At 58.0% G+C, this 24,801-nt stretch overlaps 1 protein-coding gene and 1 long non-coding RNA gene across 2 annotated transcripts; one reads left to right on the top strand and one right to left on the bottom strand.

The window, feature by feature from the left end:
- Positions 1 to 113: 113 nt before the first annotated feature.
- MMP11 (matrix metallopeptidase 11) lies at positions 114 to 17,833 on the bottom strand. Its single transcript, XM_084491684.1, has 8 exons — positions 17,645 to 17,833; positions 9,543 to 9,787; positions 8,182 to 8,325; positions 7,053 to 7,186; positions 4,213 to 4,460; positions 3,850 to 4,063; positions 1,851 to 2,108; positions 114 to 943 (listed from the first exon to the last, which is right to left on the bottom strand). The coding sequence occupies exons 1-8, from the start codon at positions 17,735 to 17,737 to the stop codon at positions 810 to 812; spliced, it is 1,470 nt and encodes a 489-aa protein (XP_084347810.1). The 5' UTR covers positions 17,738 to 17,833; the 3' UTR covers positions 114 to 809.
- Positions 17,834 to 20,460: 2,627 nt separating this feature from the next.
- Positions 20,461 to 24,384, top strand: LOC311446310. The gene is made up of 3 exons (XR_014698837.1): positions 20,461 to 20,781; positions 23,272 to 23,476; positions 23,750 to 24,384. It is a non-coding gene; the product is annotated as an uncharacterized lncRNA (long non-coding RNA).
- Positions 24,385 to 24,801: the final 417 nt, after the last annotated feature.

Here is a 24,801-nt window from a genome sequence, read left to right as displayed (position 1 = left end):
CCCCGGTGCCCCGCTCCCTGCCCGCCCCCAGCCGGCCCTGCCCGCCCCTGGGCTCCCCGCCGCCCGCCCAAGGCCGTTAACGGCCGCGCTGAGGCGAAGGCGAAGGCGGGAGGTAGAAAAGAGGCGGTTTATTGGTACATAAATATATACACAGTATATATCGCAGGGTTTATACACGTCGTACAAACATTTACACCCGCGGCCCGCTGCTGCCGCCTTTGCTCTGCCTGCGTGAGCGCCAGGGCAGCGTCCAGCGCTGGGACCCGGCGCCACGCGTGGTCCGCACCCAGGTTCATGGGGAGCTCGTGTGGGCTCCCCACAGCCCCCAGAGCTGCCCGAGCTCCTCCACGGGCACTCGGTGTCCTCACGGCTCCCCGGCTCACGCTGGGGACACTGCCTCAGCATAAGGTGTCTTCCAAGGCTGGAACAGCCCAAGGGCTGCCCTACGTAAACATAGGAAATGCCATCAAGGCAGCTCTGCGTGATGGGGTCCGGGTTAATAGGAGAGTGTGATCCCTTTCCAGGCTGGCTTGATGGCTTGTGGGATGCTATTGCTGGAAGAGCCTGGCCCTGTTAAGGGTTTAGGGCTCTCGTCTGTGAAGAACACGGCGGACGCTTTTGTATTGATAGCAACTGAAGCTGGGGCTGCTGGAAGAGGAGAGGGGCAAACTTTGCCGCTTGCTGTGACGGACACCCGCTGTGTCAGACACTGGGCCTGCGAGGAAGCCAGGAATGGCAGAGGGAGCCCTCTGCGTGGCTGCAGGAGGTCGGGGTGATGGAAGGGAAATGGGGGGCCGCAAGCACCCCCCTCATCTGAAGGAGTTGGAGGAGGGTGTGCAGCTGAAGAAGTCCTGGCTGATGTGGCGTGGGTAGCCCTCCAGCACCTTCACCTGGACGGGATCGAACTTCCAGTAGTCTCGGCCTCTCAGGAAATAGGCAAAACCTGGGGTGAGAGAGGAAGGGTCAGGAGAGACAGGGTTGGCACAGCTCAGCTCTTTCCTAGCATTTTGTCTTTTTGACTCCCCAGAGGATTTTTAATACCAAAAGAAAGCCTGGAGGATGCAGGAAACGCTGCTAGATTAATTTCACCTGAATCCAGATTTGGGCTTACACTGCTCTTTCACACTGTTTCAGTGCTGACAGGAGAGTAAACAGGATGGAGTTTATTTTATATATCTAGTGGTTTAAATATACTGTACCTATGCAGCGGCCTGGCCTTACCAGAGCAGAAGGTGCCTAGGACCCCATCAGGGCCTGTGGCAGGAAGGTTGTGAAGAACTGCTGCGGAACATCCTGCTTGGAGGAAACTGCTCTGGGATGCAGGCTCTGGAAGCACTGCGGAGCCACTCCACACCAGGAGGGAGCAGAGAGGGAGTCGCTGCACCCATCATCCCCAGCACCCGCCTGTCCCAGGTATTTCTGCGGCACCGCAGCTGCGTGCAGCGTGGGGCACGTCTGGGGGACAGTGACACTGAAAGCAGCCTGCTCATTCAGCACAGCTGCCTCGGCTGAAACTCTGTGGACAGAGTTTCTGCTGTCCTCCCATCACTGCCTGTGTTGGGAGCAGTAACAGCAAAGTGGGACTCTGTTTCTTTGTCAGAAGTTTGACTTTTTTCTATCAGGTGCTTAACTGTTGATTGTTCCAATTAATAATTACAAAGCTTCTCACTTTCATGAAAAGCTTCAGTTCCCTGCCTACTGGAGGGAGCTGCCTCGCTCTCTGTGCACTACATGGCACGTGCTAGGCTGGGAGGTGTCCACAACTACTGACTGTCTCAATGTTCAAGCTGGGAGTCGGCATCAGGCCGAGCGCCCACCCCGGAGCAGGCCCTGTCCCTGCTGGCACTGACCAAACTCATCCTGAAAAGCAGCATCAATCTCCTGAGGGACCCCGCGCCAGTCAGCCATGGTCCGAGGGTAGATGTTGTCCACCTGGCGGGTGTGAGGGTTGAAACGCCAGTAGTTGCCTCCACTGAAGATGTAGATCTTGTTCTTCTCAGCCCCCCAGACCAGAGCTGCCTGCACAGGGGAAGCAGGGAGGCCCAGCTCCGTGATCGGGGTGGGACCGGAGACCCGCCTCTCGCCGTCGTAAATCCAGTACTGAGAATCTGGTGAGGAGGCAGAAAAGGGGAGAGACAGGTTCAGAAGCTCTTTGATGTCAGCTAATTTGGCAGTGAATTGCAGACGTGGAGCTGGTGCCCTGGCAGAGCTCCCAGGGAGAGCTGTCGGTGAGAGGCGCGCTGTTGCTGATAGTGCCTGCAGTGCCACGAGGGCAAGGGGTTGAATTCCCCCTTCAGTCCGACCCAGAGCTGTCAATGCTGGGATGAGGAGGGCTCTTTTAGCAGCTGCCTCGTCTATATTTGTGGATGTTATAATGAAAGATTTGGCTTTCCTTATGAGCTGCCCAGCTGCCCTGCCTGGCTTCTCAGAGGCTCATTGTCGTGGTGCTGGAGAGCCCTGTGTGCGTGCAGAAGGATGTTTCTCTCCGTCTGCTCCACTCCGATGGGACTGGCTGCAGTCCTTTTGGCAGTTGAATCAGCCCTGGCCTTTGAGTTTGCTCTGGGCATGCTGAAGGAAGAGCAGAACCCGTTGCTGGATAAAGAAACGTACAAAGCTGTGGAGTTTGACAGGGCAAAGGCAGATTCCTGCAACGCCTCTGTGGTGAAGCCTGGGGCTGCCAAGTGGGGGCAGAGAAGCAAAATGGGTCATGGCCTGACTGGGGGGGACACGTTCCTTGTGTGCCACATTTCTGTGTAGGACAGAGCGCAGGGACCAGCCCCTACCCTGCCAGCTCAGCTCTTGGGGATCGTACCTGGGCATGCACGGGCACAAGGGGGGCATGTGGTGTAAAGAAGGAAGCTACAGAAACCAGGAAGAAGTTGCCAAGCTGAAGCAGACTGGGAGCATATTTCCAGTTTAGATTAAAACGGGAGTCTCTAATTACCCTACGGTGTGTAATACTTTCCCCTTATCTCATTTTAGCTCACGGTGGGAGCCTGCCAATTTTCACACTGTAAACCCTCATCTGCAGGTGAGGTGCTGAGCAACCTGGTTATGCAGGAACACTGCCTGCAGAGCTGCTTGGTGCTTTTTGGTGCTCATCTCACGGTGTGCAGACAGGGCACGCGCACCCAGGGCAGCTGGGTAGCTACATTCTGCATCCCTGCTGTTACCTTCATGCTTGGAAAGAGCACTAGAGGAAACAGTGGAGCTGAAACAGGGGTCGTTGCAGGTCTTGAACTCCAAAGGTGGCCACGAGGAGGTCTGGCCCCACCGTGGGTGACTGGTTTTTAATCCCTGCAGTGGCTGGAGGCTGCCTGGATGTGGGCTCACTCAGTCTTGGGGGACTGCAGGAGCTCTGCACCCAGGACAGCTGCTGGGAGGTTTTAGAGTGTCTAATAGTGGTGCTTGCTCCCATTCCCACCTTTCCTCAACTGGGGCTGCTGGAAGCACAGTGGCCTCCACTTATCTTGCCGATGGCTCTGTTGCAGGGAAGACTTTTCTTTTTGTCCTCCTGTTTCCATCCCCAAGGAAGATGGAGCAAGTGTTTCTTTCCTCCTCTTCTGCCAGCAGCATTGCCAGGGCAGAAGCTCAAAACAAACATTTGTGTTTCAGAGGAGGAGAATGGGATCCTTTGGCTGTGTCTAAACTAAAAGCAACCCTTCCTTCTCCCTTTCCCCCTCAATATCTGCTAAAAAGTTTGAACTAAACAGAGAAAGGAACAGCCAGGATCACTGATTTACTGAGGATGTCTGGAAGGTTTGTGTTCCCAGGGACTTGTTGGGTCCTGAATACCCCTCAGTAAAGAAGGCGCACTTCTGAGCCGTCTGATCCCAGTCCAGCTCTTACCTTGGAAAAACCAGATATTGCCCAGGGGGTCCTCGAAGGTGGCATCCACAGAGCTCGGGATCCCCTGCCAGTGACGAGAGGCCAGAGCTGGGTAGCCGGCCTGCAGCTTTCCAGCTCGGAGCCGCCACACGTAGCGGGACGTGAAGAAGAACAGCTCGCCCCGGATGGTGGCCGCGGCGTCGAAAGCCGTGTCGCAGGCGTCGGGCTGCACAGACTGCCAAAGCACGGCCTGGTCAGCGGCTGGCACCCGCGGGAGCCCCCCTCGCCCACCCTGGGCTCATCTGATGGGACATCCCTCCTGGAGAAGGCAGTCCCAGCAGCTGGGAGCAAGCCGCGGTGTTAGAGGAGGCAGAGTTCACTCACCTCCACGTTGGTGATCTCGTTCGTTTCAAGGTCTGGCTGGGGCAGCTCTGCTGGCTGCGTCGGGGTTGGCTCGGGATCCAGCTTGGGTTTCCCGTAGAGGTACTGGATGCCTTGCTTGTCGTCCTCGCTCAGGCTCAGCGGGTAGCGGAAGATGTAGAACGGAGACATCAGAGACTTGGAGACAGCCGTGTGCTGCAAGCCCAGCACGTGGCCGAACTCGTGGGCAGCCACCTGGAGGAGGTCAGTGCCTGCAAGGGGGAGACGGGAGATGCTTTTGCCTAGCTGAGGGAGGTGGGCAAGCTGTGCCCGCAGAGGGGGTGCCTGCCCCTGAGGCTCATTCCTGCTGCTCATCAGCTCCTGGCGATGCAGAGGCATGCTGCAGGGGTCTAACATGTGGCGAGATAAATCTGCCTTGGCTACTGGGCTCACGGGTTGTTTGGGCATTTTCACATGTAGCTCTACATCTTGTTTGTATTTTTAAGGAATCAAAGGGCATAATTAAAGGGATCCACTAATTCTGGGGCACTGCGAGGGAACTCAGACACTCAGGTATTAGCCTGGGCATGTTGGTAATTTGTAACTGTCTCCGGGGGCTTCTGCACTCCTTAGCTATCAGGAAAGAAAATGTTTTCCACGTGCTTTTGGACAGGAGAATTTAGCAGAGAGAAGGAATCTGGCCCATACAAGCAGGTGGTGGGGTGGGAAGGCTGATTTTTGTCCACCCAGGCTTGCAGTGGTGCTTGTCTAAGGCTGTAACACAACAGGTTGTGTTTAGATCGTGTCCGTGTCCGCTGTGGCAGCTGGCGGTGTCAATGGGGAACCCTGCAGGATTACAGCCACACAGGCAGCAGAGGGAGCTCACTTATTGCTTGGCTGTGGCAAGAAGGTGACATTTAAAAACCAGCACATCAAAATTCCTGCAGCGCCAAGGCCTGGCCCTTCTTTGCTGGAGGTAAGGGAGGTTGTACTTTAGGAATACGACTTAACAGCAGCTACAAAAGGAGAGGGGGGGGAAAGCAGATTTCAGTCTGCAAAAACATGTCAGTTGGCTGGCAGGTGTTATTTCCAATGGATCCTTTTTGAAGCAGATAAATTGTACAGAAAGTTGTAAGAGAGGCATTGGGCTTGTGAGCAGAGGCCGTTTGTTGACAAGTCCCAGCGCATTCATTCGCAGCCAGAAATCCTCCGAGCTGCAGCCCAAGTGATGGGAAAGGCAGGGCCGTGAGTCAGCTGGTCTCCAGGCTCCAAGAGGGATTTCCCTGCTGGCCCAGGGGAGCAGGGCACTGGGGGTGCAGCTGGGAGGACGCCTGGGAAGGGCAGAGGGGAAGGTGAGCCCCTGCCCTCCTCTGCAGGTCAGCTTCGTGTTGAAGCCGTGGATTTTTGCAGCACCGACACAATTAAATCGACACATCTAGGGCAGCTGAGAAAGCGGGATCTCTGCGTCAGTGATTAATTACAAACTTTCAGACATTTCTGTTTAGCTTGGCAGGCTCCTTGCTTGATGCTTTCCAGTGTTGGCAGATCTGCTGCACCACTGTCAGATGCTCCGGGGGAGGTGAACGACAGCACGCCTGCAGGAGCTGTGCTGGGAGCATCACCGTCCCTCGCAGAAGGTCCTCGGCGTGGGCTTCTGCCTCCCGCACGGCTCCGGGCTGCCCCCAGGGCACACCTTCCCCTCCTCGTAGCTCTGCTCTCCCATCTGTATCAGGAGGCTAAGGATTTCCCCATCTCCGAGAGCTCAGGCAAGGATTAAACCATGTTTATATCGTAAAGCCCTTTTCGGTATATCAAATGGCAATTAGCTGCAACGAGCTCCTACAACATTTATTTATGGAAGGCACAGAGGGAAAAAGGCCACGGAACAGGGCTGGATTCTGATGGGAACTGGCATCTCTTCTGACAGTTCCTGGTTTGCCTCCAATGCTGTCTGTGGGAGAATGGAGGAAATTCTTCAACAACACAGGCAGCCCTGACAGAGGCTGCAAAGGGGCAGGGCCCACCCATCCCTAGGTAGCAGAAGGGCTTCTGCAGCAAGACCTGGTGCTCTGTCGTCCTTGTTTTGGGGCAGCATGGAGGGTCCTGACCCCCCCCCAGAGCCAACCTGCTGACTTGGGGCACCCATCTGAGCCCTGAACACTGACAAAATGTTTGGGAAACCCCAGGGAGGCAGGGGTTGAACTCAGGCTTTGTGATTGTTTCTTTGTCCCTGCACTAATTTTGGTGGGTCTTGTGGAAATGGATGGTCTGGGCACTGCTCCAGCAGGCCCCAGGCAGCCCTGCGGTATCGCACGGGTCCTGACGCCAGGCCCCGAGTGCCCGAGCGGGGAGCTACCAGCGTGGATCTATTATTAGCAAAAAAAAAAAAAAAAAAAAAAAAGTCTTGACTTGCTGTGGTGTTGTTCATGGTCAGAACATTCCCAGGCCACGGGGACAGAGCTGGAGCCTGGGTGGCTTCCCTTTATGGACTTGTTCAAAGAGAAATTACTCTGTGGGCAGGCAGGACTGGCTGCTATGCTGTCCTCTGGAGGACGGCGCTGTTTTTGTGTCAGCTGGTGTGTCACCCGCTGCTGGAGCCTCTGTCCTCACCGGGACCACAGCGTCCTGCTGGGCTCGGGCTTTGATGTGGCTGGAAGGTGATGAGAAAAGACCCGAACGCTACCTGCCAGCAGGCTTGTACGTGGTGGGAGGTGACAATATCCACCGCAAAAAGGGTGGCTGCCTCTCAGTTTCACAGGGGCCCTGCTCGCAGCACAATTAAATCACTTCTAGGTGTGCTGACAGGCATCCCGGAGCCCCCAGGGCTCCCCTAAAACCTGTACCCAGGGGTACCCGTGCCGTACCCAGGTTGTTCCCAATCGTCCAGGTCTCGTCGTAGTCGAAGTGGACGTCCCCCTCCCGGTGCGTCTTGGGGAAGAACGCGTGTGCCAGGATCCCGCCGGGCCCATCAAAGGGCAAGTTGTCTCCGTGCCAGTACCTGGGGGGAAAGCACAGCACAGCTCAGGCAAACGGCCGTGGAGCTCGGGTGCACGGCCGGAGGTGGGGAGCGGCTGCGAAGGGACAGCAGCTCTCACCAGCTCTCACCAGCCCTCACTGCCACCGCAGGCATCCTGCGATCTGCTGGGAGCCCTCTGGATTGCAGACCGGGTTCTGCGTCGGGGCACCGAGGAGGTAGAGCCCGGTCGCACCAAGCCCTGGGGAATTTTGAATGGGTTTCTCAGGATGTTTCTCTCCTCCCCCCTGCTCGGCTTTCAGCACCAAGCTGAGGATGGAGCCCGAAGAATTAAGGAGGTGGCTGCCAGAACCAAGATCAAGCCGAGGCAGCTGAACGGTGGGGGGATGCGGAGGAGCCGCCTGCAGAGAACCCAGCCAAACCCTCAGGTCCTCGCTCAAGCCAAGCCCACTGGTGACACATGAAGGAAACCCACGAGAGATGTGGCCACTTCAGAGAGCGGAGGGAGGCACAGGCAGATACACAGAACACGAATCACATCACTGCTTGGACAGCCTCCACCGCTGTTACTAGTTTTGTGCAAACAGGCAGCAGAGGGAAGTCTTTGCCCCCGTGCGTCGTTTGCCAAAAGCGAATTTCAGGCCAAGAGCCAAGGTTCGTTTAACCAAGGAGCTATATTTGTCTTCGGGCAGACAGTTACGTTTTCAGTCAAGGGACAGGATGGAGGACCTGAAGATGTAACATCAAAACAAACACTTGGGAAAACAGCCTGTGGGCAGAGGAACGTAAATGTACCCGGAAAATTAATGAAGGATCGGTGACGGTGCTGCGCACAGCCAGCACGGAACAGCTGCGCTCACACCAAGCAGCCCACATCTGACAGCAAACGAAAACATCCCCGCGTCTGGAGGCAGAAATGTGAGTGTTCCAGTGCCTGTGCTGGGTGCTGGCAGCTCTGCGCCCCGGCTGCAGCCTGGGGTCTCGCACAGGGTGCTGCTCCGGCTGCCCACTGTGCTCACCTCGTGAAATCGATGACGATGTCAGCCCGGCCCTCCTGCACCTCGGTGAAGGTCAGCGGTGTCACATCGCTCCAGACTTTCAGAGCTTCCTCGATGGTCCTTCTCACCTTGGCTTTTACAAGTTGCCACGGGAACCTGATAATTCTGAAGGGCAACAGACACCAGGTGAAGAGAGCATCAGCTGCTGTCCCGTGGACGCTGCTGTCACGAAGACACTAGCTGTAGGGTCAGTGGCATTCGGGCTGGCACTCCCTCCTCTCTGTCGCACCAGAGCACCTCCAATCCACAGAGGCGCTGCTCTGACACCCTCTTCCAAGCAACAAACCCCACCAGGGCCAAAACCCTTGGGCTGTGAGCCCAGAGGTGAGCTCCCTGCAGAGCTTTGCAGAGCTGTGTTTTTTCAGAGCGAAGGGCTGCAGCGTTTTCCAGGTCTGTCCTGTGTGTCCACCCCCACAGAGGTGCCTGGCAGTGGTGGGATGGGATGGCAGCTCCCCAACCTCTGCACTTTTTGCCCCTGGAACCCTGGGCTTGCTCAGAGCAGCTGCTGCCTCTTCTGCCCCCCTACAACATAACCCTGTCAGGCCTGTCGCAGGGGGAGCCTTCTCTCCCTTCCATTAACAATACTGGTGTGTGTTCATCTCAGCTGTGTTCCTTTCTTTAACACTCTCGACCAAAGAAAAAAAAAGGAAGGAGCCTTTCTGTTATCTGTAGCCTCCTCACAGCATGAGGAACAGAGTCTCCCGCACTCAATTAAACACAGCACGATGTGCACGCTGTCAACGTCCATACGGGTGTGCTCACTCCTTCACTTGTGCCCCTGTGGGCAGCTGGGCAGGAAGCACAACCCTCCCTGAAGCCTGCTCAGCAGATCTGCAATTGAGAAGGTGTGGGCTGATTTGGGCAAAACTTTACCCTGAAGTCCTGTTTACGGGAACATCAATAACAGCAGCATGAAAGGGGCTTTTTAAAATAAACTGTGAGCTGATCCCTCGGAAAGGTGGCTGGGGGCGGGGAGGGGGGGACAAAAGCACAGCAGGAGCGGGCTGGTGGCGGAGGCTGCGCTCGGCGTGAGGTGGGATTTGATGTTGGGAAGCGACCGCACGTGTGGGGGATGATGCTGGGGCTGCACAAATGTTTGGACAGGGGTGGGTGAGCAGCTGTGTTTAGAGGAACGTGTGTGAGGGGACGGGGAGGCGCTGGGTACGAGCCTGCTGGCGGCTCTTGGTGCGTGGCTGCCCTGCCTGGCTGCCTGTACCCGGGTGAGGGCAGCCCTGTGTGAGCTGCAGGCAGCAAACACCAGCTGGAGGGGCTCGGGGAGGGAGCAGCAGGCCGTCCTCAGCCCCGTTTCGCATCTTCCTTACTTGTAGGTGAGGTCGGTCTTGTCCCAGCGCCCCCCCGAGAGGACGAATCGCTTCTGCCGGTTGCGCCCGTTCTGGCCGTCGGGCAGCGCGGGCAGGTCGGGCACGCCGCAGCGGGGCGGGTTCCAGCGAGCTGCCTGCTCACCCGCCCCCATGGGGAAGCCCTTGGTGGGCACGCCGGTCCCCAGGGTGTTCAGCAGCAGCCAGGGACTCTGCTCCTTCCAGGGGTGATGTTTCCGAGCCGCATCCTAGAGGAGAAAAGCAAAGCCATGACTCGGGTCTGGGAAGAGAGGTCGCGAGGCAGTGGTGGATGTCTGCACACACCTGCACTGGTGAGTTCCACCTCTCCCTCGGCTGTTCCCCTGCTGCTAGGGCACGTCCTGCTCCCTACAAATATCCCCCGTTCATTCCCTGGTCACACCTGGGAGCAGCCTGATGCCACGGCACCCCCTAAGCACCGGCCTATTTTTGTCCAGCTTTTCCTTGGCTGCTGGCCTGCAGGAAATGCTTTTGCAAACTGTGGATGAGAACCAGACCCTCCAACAACGAACCAACTCGCTAGGGAGTCAGTTCTCCCCCTCTGCCCCACATCCCTTTAGCCTGTATTCCCCCCTGGGCCTGGCAGGGGTGATGTGAATGGGAGGAAGCCTTTAGTCCAACAGTTGTGCTCCCTGCTCTCCCCGCTGTGGTGTCCTGGTGTGGTGAGCATGGCTTGGGGACAGCACAAGCTGGAGGGGGAGCAGGACACACAGATCCGGGGTGACTCCGAGCCCGCACAGAGCAGCAGTGACTGTCCCTCCTGCTCCTGTCACCGCCTGAGGTCACCGACTCTCCCACCTCCCCTTGCCTCACTGTGCCTGTGGCACTGCTTGGGGGATAAGGTCACCTTCGCTCTCCCACACTTAATTAGAAAAGTATTTATCCCCTTGGCAGCATTAATTAGTGCTAATGAGCTGACTTCCATTGGTTTCTCACCTAACAGTAGGATTATGGGGCACAGAGCCACCTCGATACACAACCCCAGGTTAATCTCCAACCTGCTGTGAGGCCTGACGGGTCGGGGGGTGCTTGGTCCCTGCGTATCCACACCGCACCGGCCCCAGGTCCAAATGCTGATTTTTTTTTTGTGTAGTCAAATTTAAAGAGCAAACAGCACCCACATGGCTCAAGGTGCAGCAGTGACACAGCTCTGCTCAGGCAGGCTCCGTGCCACAGGGCTCGGGCAGGGTTTCGGGGTCCCCTCGTTCCCCCACAGCACGCTGCCTTCTCGCAGCCCAGCCGGGGACACGGGGGGCGGGCTGGCGGGACGCCAGCACTGCCCTGGTGCCGTGTAATCGGCGTGCTGCCGGCGCTCTGCTCCCCTACAATGAGCCCATTCATGCGGGCAGAAATGAAGTGTGAAGCCCTCGGCATTAATTCCACCACTGGGCCCCGGCCCCGTGCCTCGGAGCGATGCTCAGACGGGCGCAGGAGCCGGGGAGGTGGCAGGAGGTGCAGCTCAGGTGTCCTGCCCTTGGTACGTCTGTAACCACTCCAGCTTTGTCCTCTGCTTTGTCCTCTCCTGCAGCCAGCCTGCGGCTCAGCACCTGCCACCTTGCGCTGCCCCCATCCTGGTGTCCCTCTGCACTTTGACACACAGGGAGCTGCTCCACTAACAAGTGCAAAAAAAGCCATTTTACTTCCTGGATGGCAAAGCCTGCCCAGCCCACCAGCTGTGGCACGGGGCTCTCGGCTCCTCACGCTGCTCAGGCTCGCTCTGCTACCACGGGTGAGGAATGGCTGCATTCCCAGGGAGCAGGAGGCACAGGGCAGCTGCTCTGAGGCACGTGGGGAGCAGCAGGGGAGAGGGACCCTGGGGAAAGTCCTCACTGTGGAGCTGGGACAGGCGTGCAGGTAGGCAAGCTGGCTGAAGCTGATCCAGATGGGCTTTATCCAGATTTATCGCCCTCTCCCGAGCAGGGGCACAAAGGAGGAATTGCCTGGTTCCTGCTTGCCCCGAGGGAGCCCTGTGCAGGGGCAGAGAGGAGGTTGTTTGTGTCTCTCTGGTCAACTTAAGGCCACTGGCTCCAGCTCCAGCTCCCAGCCACCCAGAGCTGCCTGCAGCTGCGTGACCAACCCAGGGAGGGGACACCAGGCCCAGGGAGGGGACACCAGGCCGGGGAGGGGACGCTGCAGGTGCCCTGTCCGGAGGCAGGAGGTCAGACCTGCCCTGCTGCCCCCTCACCCCCAGACAAACAGAGGCAGGGCAGCGAGTCGCTCTCTGCCGTCACTGCACCGACACTAATGCGATGGCAGGAAAGGGCTGGAAAATGCCACTGCGGGCGCAGCCGGCAAGGGGAAATGTTACGGGCAGAAAGCGCTCGCCAAACAATGCTCAGGAGACGTGTCAGGCTGGAGATTTCGGCCTCCTTGTCGGGACACACCTCGCTGCAGTCACTTCCCAGGGCTTCGATAAGACATCCTCTCGCTTGGGGCTGCATCCTTCCCACCGAGCGCGGCAGCCACCCCTCTGTGGGACGGGTGGGAATTTCGGGGAGCTCCTGCTTTGTTCTCCCAGGCTGTGGCATGCCCCAGCTGAACGCCTGGGGGTTTGCTTAGGGCTGTGCTGCTGCTGAAGGGAGGACGAACCTGTTGAGGGGGGGCTGAGGAAGGTGCTGGGTAACCATCAGGGCACCCCCACTTCCCCCATCCCAACCCGGGAGGGGAAAGGATTACCGGAGACCAGAAGTAAAGGGAGGGCCCTGCAAGCCAGGGAAGGCATTCAGAGCGCAGAGCTGGATCAGAGCACTGGGACAACGCCTGCAGGGAAGACGGGAAACCAGACAGGAGGAGAGCCTGCCTCACCCTCCAGCAATCCCCCTCCTCCAGCCGGGGGAGCTGAGGGCTGCAGGGAAGGGAGCCTGCCCCCGGCCCCCCCAAAACCCTCCCAAGCACGGGCCTGCCTCTGAGCCTGCAGCTCAGGCTGTGTGCAGCCACTTGCACCCCCTTCACGGGACAGCCCAGAGCCAGGGATGGCTGCCTGAGTACAACAAAAGCACTGGGGGGCTGCCAGGCCCGAAACCAAGGGAAGAAGGCAGTGAGGACAGCAGAACAAAGCTGTGGGCAGAGAGGGCTGCGCAAAGAAAGCGCCTCTTCCTAGCAGCCTTGTGACCAAAAGGCTGAGGGGGAACAGGAGGGAAAGGACAGATCCCATGGGAGAGCAGAAACCACTGTGGAGGTGCAGACTGCCCACTCGGTTCCTTCCAGCTGTATCAGCCCTCGAGTGCTGTGACACAACAGACATCACTCGGGCTCTGCCGGGGCCAGATGAACACCAGCCAAGCTTCCCAGGAAGTGTCCCAGCCATCCCGAGGAGCCAGGAGCATCTTTAACCTCAGTGTGTTGGGCAGCACTCGCCCCCCAGAGCCTCCCAGGAGAAGCAGCTGGAGCAGCACAGCTTAAATGGGTATATAAAAAACTCCAGAGCGAGACTGCTGCCTGATACTGACAGGCTTGGGTCCATCCCCTGCTGCCTGCCCTGGATGTAAACTTGCCTTCTGTCGTGCAGCTCATCACCTCCCCGACTGGGCTCCTGCCTGCTCCTGCAGCAGGGACATGAAAGGAGCCCCCCTCCCGTCACATCGGGGGGACTGGGCAAGTTGCAGCACGAATCCCAGCAGTCTCGGATACTTCCCCTGTCGCTGGGGGCTGTTTCCCATTCTGCTGGGAGATGAGCTGATGGGTTTTCTCCCACCTCCCTGCCCCTTCTGCTGCTGCCTTTCCATTTCTCCCTGCACTCTCCTGTCACTCAGGCTGTTTGGCAAGGCCCTGGTGCCACTGTCCCTTTGGCTAGCAGGATTATCCTCCTCCCACCTCTGAGTCTGCACCTTGGAGCACTCCGTCCCGTAGCTCAGTGTGTGGGGAAGGAAAGCAGAGAGGTTTTCTCCTGTGACTCCCATGCAGGACAGTTCCAGCACCCTGCTGCTGACCTCTGTCGGGTGGCCCTGCACCCCCTGAGCAGCCTGCAGCAATGTTCTTGCCTGACCTCAGCACTGGTTTCCTCATGCCCAGAGTATTTTGGCCAGCCTGCCTCCCAGCCCAGCATGGATTTGCAGGGGTTGGATTTGAAAGCGTGGCTACAGCTGCTAATAAGTGGTAAAGCTGGACCTACGCCACTCCAGAGCGGAGAACAGGGACAGGCTATGTCCCAGAAGTGTGGTGCTGGATGCCTGCAAAGGTGTGAACGCCACAGCTGAAAGCTCACGGCAAAGAAAGTTTCTTTTGTGGTCTGGTCAGCTCCTGGTCAAGAAGCAGTGTTAATGGAGACAGTGGCAACTCACTGGAAATAACGCGTAGGCAAAGCCACCAGGCTTATTGATCCTGCCCCCAGAACGAGGCGGTCTCCCCATGCCTCTAACTGGGAATTCTTCACTTGCACGAAATACATCTGTAGCAGGACTGGCTCCTCCATGCTGGGCTGCAGCCCTGTGCTGCTGCCGAGCAGAGGGAACACAAAGGGTGAGGCCAAACCTTGGCCAAAAGGGAGGTGCTGCAGTGCCTGGCCTCATGCACGCAGCTGGAGGCTCCCCTGCGCTCGCTCCCGTTCCCCGTGGCACCACCAGGCATCACCTCCCGGGGCCTGACAGTTTGTTTCCGGATGATTTGGTGATAGTTGTTGTTGGCAACGAAAAAGGGAAAATGTTTATTTTTCCTAAGCAACGTGGAACATGAAACATTATGGACTGCAAATGTTTATGGCCACAGTCACAATGAAAAGGCCCGGGCTCCAATGTAATAAGAGAAAGCAAATGAATAAACACTGCGGGACTATTTTTATTATCAGACACTTTAATTACGTGACAGTTTGTGAGTCTAGTCCATCAATAACACCGCGACCACACTGCTGGTGTCACCCAAGCAACAGTTTGCCAGAAACAGGAGTACTTACAAGGAAACAAGCCCCAGGATGCCAGGACAGCAAAAGGTCCTGGGAGCCCTTAGGCTGATGACCTAGAAATACCCTTGGAACCAAGAAACCACTCTGGGATGCGACACACTGCAGCCAGAGGAGGAACAGGGTTGAGATTCTTTGTTCATTGTGCTTTTACATCCAGGTTAAGGTGAGCAACAAGCTACTGGTGCTCAGCCCAAGGATGGCAGCCAGGACATCTCCCACTGGTACAGCCGCCGGGCACGGTGCAGCCCTCTCCCAAGCTATGGGAGATGTTCTGCCCTCAGGGAGCGCGTCCTGCTCGAGTGTGCAGGCTGGGAAACTTCCAAACCCACAAACACTGTCTCCCTGCCAAATCTGCTGAAGATATCTGGTGGGTTTTTCCCCTCTGCTAATTTTCAGAGCCACTTGTGAGATGACGACGGCTCCGCTGCTTAAATCCCACTGTGAGGAGAGCAGCTAGAAGCAGATCCAGAAGTGCTTCCACTTGTGGCACAGGCTGAATGGCAGCACAGCATAAGAACACCCAGGAACCCTCCAGTTACCCGTCTGCCATACTTGGATTACCATGAACGAGCATCTCTGGTGTGAGAAGTCACTGCAGGACAGTTTTGCCACAGAAGACCCTTTCTAAACAGACCTACACCTGCACCCTGCCTCTGCAAACCCCCCAAGCTATGCAACCAGGCAGGATGTGCACAGGGGAGCGAGTAAAGTGCACGGGGGTCTGCTCCTCTCCCAAGTGCTCCTCTCCTCCTGCCCTTTTCCCCCTTTCCAGCCCGCCCGAATCTGCCACACCGCAGGGTGTGCGTGTGTTGCATGTGAACGCACAAACACAACAAGCCCGCTGGAGAGTAACTGCTTACATGTGTCTTGAGTCTCTCCCAGAGCAGAGGATAAACATGCCTAAAATTACCCCAACGCTCACTGTGGTATTTAAATAGCCAAACCAAACAGTGCAAATCAAACCCTTCCTGCAGGAGCTGCCTCGCCGCCTCGCTCCCCCCCGGCGCCTGCAGGGAGGGCAGCACAGGGCACCCCGGGGACCCGCGGGCTGCAGGGGGACAGTCACAGGGAACGGCTCCGAGCGAGGATGCTGGCAGCTGGGGAGGTGCCACCGCTTCTCCACCGAGAGCGAGCTTCCCAGCGAGGGGACTGGCTTGGATTTCCCAGGGGAGACGGAAGCAAGGCAGGAATTCGGCGAGCGCGCGTGCACTGCCCCAGGACTGCAGCTCTTTTGTTCTCGAGTTTTGCAGTGGACACCAGGCACCGCCTGTGTTTTGCTCTCAGCTTTCTCTTTCTCTAGGTGTTAATGTAAAAGTGAAGGAGGGCTGTGATGTTTGCTACAAAGAGCACAGCTTCTTCTGCAGTTTGCCCTGTGCAGCTGGGTCTTACAATGAATCTTAACCCTTGTTTGCCCTCTGTCCCCAAACTACCGCTGTTGTGACGTGGTGCTGGAGCACCTAACAGCCCCAGTCGTGGTGCAAGGCACTGGCAGCATGGTCCGTGCCCGCCCCTTCTACTAGCACAGCTCGAGGAAGTCACCTTCTGTCTCCTAGGAGTGAGTCTCTTCCCTGCTCAGCCCTTTGGCTCCTTTCTCATTCATCACCCGCGAGCACAAGGTGCACAGGGAGGAAGATAGCTGCAGTTAGCCACGGGGAAACATCTCCTTGTGCAGAGGGACTGCACATAGCCAGGAGAACGTGCGATGGCATGGCAGAGCTCTCTGTGAGAGGGCAGAGAAGGGGTGAGGCCAGAAACTCGTGTTCAGGCTACTGCCAACCCCACAGTGCCCCTTCAGCTGTTCCACGCTCTGTGCCCTGGCTTGGGTGCTGGGAGAGGGACAAGGTGTGTTGCTGTCACCTTACTTGTATGTGAGAGCAACCGCTGGCTGTACATCAGAGGCACCAGAATGACTTTCAGAAGCCTTGACACCAGCTAAAGAACATGTACCCAAAGAGGAATTTATCTGGTATGGAGAGGACATCTATATGAAAGGATGGGAAGACATCTGGCCATTTCAAACCCCAAAGCAACATAGCCCTATCTCCACAAGGAGCGAATGAAACACCGATTTCCAACCCGGAGCTCCACGTGGCTGGTCAAACACACCGGCACGAGATGTTCCCTAACAAAACATATTTGTAGGAGCATCACGTGGAGTTACTGCAGCCAAGACAAAAGTATGAGCACTGGGGATGGAGAGCACTGTCCCAGGGCGAGGAGGAAACAAGCTCAGGGCAGCCAGCTACCAACTGGGGGGCCCAACCAACCTCTGCAGGCAGTCGGCAGCTGCACACACATCGGAAGGACACAAGAATGAGAGTCACAGACAGAGCAGACCGAAGGTGTGAAATCCACGGCTGGTTTCCCCATCCCCTGGGATCCCCACGGGTCCTGGCTGGCAGCAGGAGCAGGACCAGAGGCTGCGCGGGTGCCTCCAGGAGCCGCAGCGTCTCAGTGTGCGCACGGCCGAGCGTGAGGCACCCCGCCAGCCCGGCACACGTCCCGCACGAACCAGCCGGCGGTGGCTGCACGCCGGCAGAGCCCTGCCCTCCCCACACAGCACCCAGCTCACTGCTTGCTGTGCTCGGTCTGGGTGAAACGAGCGTGCAGAGCGCTGCCATCGCTGCAGGGGCACCCGGCTCCCCTTCCTCAGGGGCACAGCCGGTGACACTGTTGGCAATGCCACCAGCACGCTGGGGGCCGAGGCTGAGCTGTGCCAGGTCCCAGCCCACAGGCTATTTAGCAGCCAAGTCCGAAAGCGCTCGGATGCCAGAGCTGATAACAAACCCCCAGCCTCAGCTAACCCCCGGCTGCTGCCGCCCGCTGTCACCGCGCTCCGGCACGGCGATAACCCGGCTGCCAGCACAAGGAGCCCTCCGTCTGCCCCCATCCCAGTCCCTCACAGACACAGCTCGTGGCTCGGGTGCCTGGCAGGAGCAAGAAGAAACCCCAGAGCCCCCCAAAACCCCAGAAACCCCCCCAAAAAAACAAACTCCACAGAGCCCCAGAGCCCCCCCAAGTCCCATCGCCCAGTCTCCTCACCCCCCCCTTCTCTCCCGTCCCCAGCGAGCTCTCCTCTTCCTACAACCCCTGCGGGACCCCCAACCCCCGAGGGACCCCCTAAGCCCCTAGGGACCCCCAAAGCCCCGAGGGACCCCCCCAAACTCACCGCCTTGTGCGGGCGGCGGGCGGGCGCTGCGGGGGCGCAGTGCAGGAGGGCGGCAGCGAGCAGGGCGGCGGCGGGCAGCGGCGGCCGGGCCATGCCGGGCGGCGGCCGGGCTCGGACATGGGCCGGGGCTGAGGGGCGGGCTGGGGGTGCGCTGTGTGGCGGCGATGGGGGTGTCCCGCAGCGCCTTTTATCTCCCCCCCCCCCCCCTCCCTTCACCGCCCGCCCGCCCTTTTGTTCTCCCCTCGCCGGGCCGCGGCGCTGCGGGGCTGAGGGGACGCGGCCGCCGGCCCCCGGGCGGAGCCGGGCAGGGATAAGGCCGCCCTCCTCCTCCTCCTCCTCCTCCTCCTCCTCCTCCTCCTCCTCCTCCTCCTCCTCCTTCTCCTTCTTCTCTTCTTCCAGCCCTGGGGGTTCACAAAGGGGCCGACCCCAAGGGCAGCTCCCCACGGGTTCTGCACCTAGGGGCAGGCTCCCAGCCCCCGGGGTTTCTGGTCTGAGTTTTGGGGCGGACCTGGGACTCGGGCTCGGTCCTTGTGGGTCCCTCCCCAGCCCGGGACATTCCCTGATTGTGCTGCTGCAAGCAGGGCTGGGTGGGAGGGTGGTGGAGGTGTTTTCCAGCTCCCCCGGCCCTTGGGACCTCCTAGGGACAAAGCCCAATCCTTCTACATCCCTTAGTGCCTGCTTGGGCCTCGCAGTGCCCACGGGGAAGATGTGACCTCTGGATATAATGCAAGAAACGTGTCCGCATCGCTGCTTTGCCTGTCAAGGGCTTGTCTGGAGCCAGCCGTGTGTGCCCAGCCCTCCGCTGCCCACCTGCCCAAAGGCTCTCCCTGTGCAGGGTGCTAAGGAAGGGGGCACCCCGTCCCGGAGATGCCAAAGCCCCCGTTCACACAGCCTGGAGTCGCAGGCAGGCAGCGCACAGCTCTGGTTTCTTGGTTCCTGTTTCTGTGGGAGAAGCCCTGGACTGTGTCAGCATCCCCTCAGCAGACAGAGTTGAACTGCAAATTGGTTCAAGAAATGTATGTAAATAAGGAGGCTTTGATCTCCAGCTGCCTGGGCTGGTGCGCGGGGAGTTGGTAAGGCTGCCTGACATCCCGGACCGTGTGACGGCTTTATTTGTCTGCGATCAATTGTTCGTGTTCTGCTTTATGGGAACCATATTTAGGGTGTAAATACTGAGCACGATAAGCAGATGCAGGAAGAACGAGCCTGGTGGTGGCTGGGCTTGGATGGCGCCGCAGTGATGAGCAACGGGAGAGGAGGCAGAAAAGTGAAATCCTGGCCGGCAGTCGCACGGCATCACATGGCAGGCAGGGGGGAGCTGTACCCTGACCTGGCCCCACCAGCAGCAGGGCACAGATCAAATGAAGTGCCACCACCACAAGCACTGGGACTGGCAGGAGTCATCCCGGCGTCGGAGCAGTGTGTCAGGAGCTGCCAGGAGGGAAGAAGTAGGGAGGCAGTGCTGTGCTCGCAGGGCTCGGGCTGCACGCTGCGCAGGGAGCGCTCCTGCTGGTCCAGCTGTGCACGGGAACGCCGAGTAGTTCCCACTTTCTTGCCTTGCTCTGAGCCAGACAGCTGGGGCTTAGCAAGGGAAGCTTTGTGTCTCTTTTCTTGAGTGCCTTTCATTTGAATGGCTGGTGTCTCTGGGAGCTCGGTGCCTTCAGCCCATGCCAGGGGAGTCTGTCGGTGCCCTGGGGAAGCAGGGAGAGGCGTGGGAGCAGCCTGCGAGGCAGCGACAGGCAGTTTGGCTCTTGTTAAAAAAGGGAGACTTTCGAAGGGGGTGTTCTGGGAAACACAGCCCTTCCAGAGATGGGGCCGTGCGTGAGAACGGCCGGCTCCTGCCAAGACACTGAACACAAAAGAAAGTGCATGGTGTGTTTGGGTTTCCCGACATTTCCCAGCAGAACAGGGACGTGGTTAGCAGCAGGACGACGGCCCGTTGGGTGGGTTGGGAGCTCACCTTCTGCACAGGGCCAGCCCGGGCCCTTTTGCTAACCTCCTCTGCTGGGAGCTCTCTGTTCATGCCTCGTCCCTGCCTCAGTTTGCCACTTGCTGTACCGGGGCTGCTGGCAGATGAGCACAGGCTTCCACCCCAGCCCCAGAGCACCGACAGCCTGACATCTCTGTGTAGGCGCTGCCTGCTTGCTTTCCTGCAGCCCCTGCCGGGCTGGAGCCAAATCTGGGGTTCAGCGAGCTCATGGTGGCTGCAGGTGGTCCGTGGAAGCCTTCGTGATCGGGAGGATAGATTTTGAGAAAAGTGCGGGGGTCTCCCTGCACCTCTGGAAGGTGCCAATGGGACCAGGGATGGGGAAAGAAGTCAATGGGACTGGGGATGACAGCACACAGGGAAACCTCTCCTCAGTCCTGTTGTGCTGTCACACGCACAGTGAGCTCTGTGGTCTCATGAATGCTGTGCATGGGTGGCTGGAGGATCCCCTGCCCTTTTGCTCACAGCTAGCTCCCTCTGCTCACTTTTCCCAGCTCTCTGGGGAATCCCCATTTGCCTGGGTTTGGGGGACGGTTCGCAGGGTCTTAGCTTTTGGCTGGGTGTAGTCCCAGGGCATTTAATTCCTTCAATGCTGATCACAACACGAGCCTCAAAATGCACCAAGGCACCAACCTGCGTGCAAGAGGAAGGAAAGCAAGGGCAGGTCCAACTCTCCTCCACTGTGAGTAGCAAAGAGGTGGCATAACTCTGCCGGTCAGTGGGGCCAATTCACTGCAAAACTGCTGTGAGACACTGCTGAGGCACTTCGGACTGAGAGCAGGGGGGAAGAGGTCTCTGAGCGAAGGGGAAGGGGGAGGTGAGGGAGAAACTGAATTTAAATGGATTAAGGCTGTCTGTCCAAAGTCCTTTTGTTTCCTGCCACCTCCCTGGTGTGACTTTCACAGCTGTGCTCTGTGTGGCTCAGGGCCTGGCTTCAGGCTCCCTGCAAAGCCAGCACAGAGCTTTGCACCCCCAGGGCATTTCCCAGAGCAGCTGGAGGAGGGCCCGGGAGCCAGCGCCCTAGGGCAGAGAAACCCTTTTGATTTTTCTAACGTCTTTCCTGTTCTCTCTGCAGGTGACGGCCTCATGAATTGATGTCTCCAGCATCAGTCCAGTGGGTGACAAATAGGAACGCATCCCCATCAGGCAAGTCTCTGTTCTCCCCCTCCTGCTTTCGGGGCTTCCCCTTTGCTTTGGCCCTGGCACCTCGTTCCCTGGGGCAGCCAGAGTGGGTGTTTGTGCAGGTGGTGGTAGGTGCAAGCAGGGCTGGGGGCCACGCACTGTGAGCTGCCCTTGTAAACACCAGGGCTGGGGAAGATTTCCCACCCGAACAGGCCTTGAATTACCTGGTTCTCTTCCTCAGCTGGCAGCCCAAAGCATGGGCATGGGGAAGGGGCAAGAAGAGGACTTGGGGTCCCTGGAAATTTGGCCTTTGGGCCTGGACTCACCAATGGAAAAGTGGTATCTAAAGAAATAAGTACAAATGCCTGTTGGTTGACAAAATCCTTTGCTTCAAAACCCTTTTTAGATTTTATTTATTTTTGAATGTAATGGCTTGTGCAGGCTGTCCTGAATCCAAACCATGAACCTTCAAAATTCCAAAATAAAATGTTTGATTTTTTTTTTTCTGCATTTCAGCTTCACTGGGCTGATACAGCAGCCTCGGTATGAATTTCCAGAAAGTTTTGCTCGGTCCAGAAAGTTTTGCTTAGGCCACTACTACTTATTCTGTATTTATTTGGTTTTGTCTTTTTAAAAAAACCTTGTTTGACCTTCATTCTGGGTTTGCCGTGGAGTCTGTTGAGGTTGGGACCTGCTGTGTGTCTGTCAGGGGCTTGGACCAGGAGTGGGTCCATGGGGGAGCAGCTAAAGCAGCTGCAGCCCCCTCGTTTCCCCGTTAGCTCCCCCTGTGTAGCACACCCGGCAGCTCTCCCCCTCTCCTCCCGCAGCCCTGTTGCAGCTGCGTCCAGCCCTGGGATTCAGCCCCAGCAAGCAGCTCCCTGCTCCGCCGTGGTCGGCGCGGGCACCGGCGGGCTCCAGGCTCGGGGAGAGGTAGCCCACGGTGTTTGTTGTCTCACCAGCTCCTAGCCCGTGCCAGGAGCGGAGCGCACACAAACAGCACGGGGCTCCGCTGGGAAGCGCTGCCTGCGAGATAAGCCGGGCAAGGAAAACACATCCATCTTCACGTCTCTTGGCCTGAGACGGAGTTTCAGCTGCCGGCATTTTCCTGGCGCAGGCTCAGCGCACAACACAATTCACCTCAGGAGCCAGACGCCTGGGAGCCAGCTCCCATTTCGGGCAAGAGGTGTCAGCCCCGGCTTGCACAGAGGGCGAATGCGGTGAGAAGCTGGCGGCTGAGCGCACAGGAGCAGGGTGCCGGCCCGGCCAAACCCCCGTGGCAGCAGGGGCCTGGCTGCATGCTGCACCCAGCGGTGCTCATCCCGGAGCAAAAGGACAAACCCCGGCAGCAGAGCCGTGCTGAGCAGCCCCCGGCCCAGGTGAAGGGCTCTGAGCCCACGGTGTGGGCACGGCACAAAGAACCGGCCCTAGGGAGGCACTGGGATGTAGTGTGAGCACGGAGCAGAGCTGGCTCCAGCCCGCGGCTCCTGATAAGGAGGTTGCTAGTGCCGTCTTGCAGCGCGCTCGGCCTGCCAGATTTCCACAGATGAGCCCTGGTGAAACACCCCCACCTTTGCCTCCCTCTGATCCCCTCCGAAACAGAGCCGAGATTGGAATGTCTCCTGGGTTATGATTCCCTCTAGCCTCAGGGGGACTGCGTTAATAAAATGCAGTGCGAGATGTGAAGGCGATGGGGGAGGGAGGCAGGCAGGGCTGCGGGGATGAGGCTGTTACAAACACGCCGTGGGTCTGCTGGAAATGTCCCGTCCTGTCCTCCCTCCCCTTGTCCCCGGCACTGAGCTGTGGAATTCAGGGTGTGGGCTGAGGCGCTCTGCACACTCATTTCTGCTCAGAACAAACTCCCCGTCTCCCTCCTGCTCCCCCCCTCCTCAGCAAACCCCACTGACCTAACAGGCACCGCTCCTGCCCCCTGCACTGCTCAGGCACCACCCCAGCCCGTGCTAAGCAGAAAGCACCTGTCCCTGGGATGTGCCCGCCAGCTCAGCAAGCCATCACTACCCAGGAGAGAGCTTTCCCCTCATCCCTGCAGGACCGAGCGCTCGGGACACAGCTGGACTGGCCAGGTGTTAGCCTCTGTGCAAAGAAAAGACACCATCAGCTTCTTCTAAAGAGGAAGGAAAAGGAAAGGAAGAAACTTCCAACCAAGAGCAGATGTTGGGAGCTGCTGGGCTGGACAGCATCAGTGGGGCAGGGGAGCGCGATGTGGTGCTGAGACATTTCGGAGAGCTGAGACAAAGGGCCCTGAGCCACAGGTGGCCGTGGGCTGTGCGTGCAGAGGCTGCACCATTGCTCGGGATCTTTCAGGCCGCCATACAGGCATTGTGTCCTTGCTTGGGAAGGGGAAACGGGGGCAGGCAGCTGCTAGTGTAATGTTCTAGTTCAAAGCAGTAGCTGTTCGTGAGTCGGTGCTAACAGCCTCCTAAAAGGTCACAGATGCCTCTGCCTGACACACAGCCTCCGTCCTCGCTCCTGAATTTGCTCACCTGTTGTTTTACTGCAGACTCCTCTGAGCCCCAGGTCCCCACGCAGCGCTCGGCTTGGGAAAGCAGCTGAGAGCAGCTCCCCGGAGATGTTTGCTGTGTCTGCAGCGGAGGGGAGGGAAGTGAGACCAGACAGGGAGCAGAATGGAGGGGAATGGCCTCTGGGTAGACATGTGGATGAGGAGGAAATGCCAAGCCCCAAGCCCATCAGCTAGGACAGCGCAGGTAAGACAGGGAGCCTGTGAAGGTGTGAGATCGCCCCAGGGCTGCTCAGCACGGGGATCTTCTGCGAGAGCGTGTGAGCTCGCAGCTGTGCACTCCGTGTAACAGCCTGGCAGATCCTGTCTGGAGAAAAGGCAGCAAACTGCAGCCTTACCGCTCAGATCCTTCAGCTACACACGAAACAAATGTGCCCTGACTTTTTTGTTGTATTGCTTATGGGTACTCTGGTGTGGTGAAGGAAACAAAACAGGGCTCAAGTTTGCCATCTTGTCTCAGCAGGTGAATTCACATTGCTCCCAGTGATTCCTGTCCTCATGGTCCGAGTAGATGCTGGAGGTGATTTGGAAGAGGTGATTTCTTGGCTAGGACTAATGGAGGAACTCAGGGACACGCAGGCCCTTTTTAAGTCGCAACTAACGGCATCAGCCCTTGACTGGGATCAGCACACGGCTCCTCTTTCCGCACCAGGAGACCAGGGGAATCCCTCGTGCAAGGTTTGGAGTTCACGACTCAGCAGTCTGTGCAGCAGCTGGGAGGCCACAGCCCCCTGGAAAAATGAATCCAGCTTCCCCGCTGGGTGCCTTTCTGCACAAGCAGGTTACTGGGGGGGGGTAGGGGGATGGGTAAATGCAGAAATGTACTTACACCTCTCAGGATCCATGGGCATGGCTGAGAAAAACCTCTTCTGATGGGGAAGGGCTCTCTGAAAACCCTGAGCAGAGCAATCTAGCTGGTAGCTCAGGTGTGCTCCAGCAGCCAGGCCCCGGGTTTCAAACGGGGAGCACTCGTGACATGAATGGATTCAAGTCAGGAAGAGCCTTCGCACCGACAGTGGGCTTACAGGAATGAGTTAAAATCATTTTGTTTGCTTTGTGAAATTTATTAAAAACTACATTGTTCATCTGCTGAAACTTCACAGCTGTTGAGATTGCCCTCAGGGCAAACCACATCCAAGAAATGGCATGTAGATCTTGGGAGCACAAGACTTGAAAGCTGAAACTGCGCTCTGCAGCGCTGCCTTCGCTTCCCGTGCAGTCCTGTCGAGCCATCTGTGGCTCCTCCAGTTCGACACCACAATTCTTAATTCCTCCCTGTTCTTGTCTCTGACTCTCACAGTGGAGTCAACCCTGCAGTGCAAGCACTTCATTTCAAAGCCTTGTGTTTTGGCTAAAAAGGGACAGAGGAAAGATGCAGGTGGCAAGAGATCTGTGTGGGAAGTGGGTGCTCAGAGCCCGTGGCGTTCAGTGCGAGGTGCAACCACGCGCCATGCTGCAGCAGATGTGCCATCGGGTATCACCTCCCTCTGATGTTACTGTTTAATTGTCCCT

This window comes from Aythya ferina (assembly GCF_964211825.1).
Source record: "Aythya ferina genome assembly, chromosome: 17".
NCBI classification, from domain to species: domain Eukaryota; kingdom Metazoa; phylum Chordata; class Aves; order Anseriformes; family Anatidae; genus Aythya; species Aythya ferina.
The sequence above is the reverse complement of the archived record's forward strand: the minus strand, read 5'-3'. Positions and strand labels throughout refer to the sequence as shown.

Coding starts and splice junctions, on each gene's coding strand:
- MMP11 (XM_084491684.1), bottom strand. CDS start 17,737: ATGGCCCGGCCGCCGCTGCCCGCCGCCGCCCTGCTCGCTGCCGCCCTC. Junction 4,461..7,052: donor GACGATTGGGAACAACCTGG/GTACGGCACGGG, acceptor TCCCCCTTGCAG/GCACTGACCTCCTCCAGGTG. Junction 4,064..4,212: donor ACGAGATCACCAACGTGGAG/GTGAGTGAACTC, acceptor GTGCTTTGGCAG/TCTGTGCAGCCCGACGCCTG.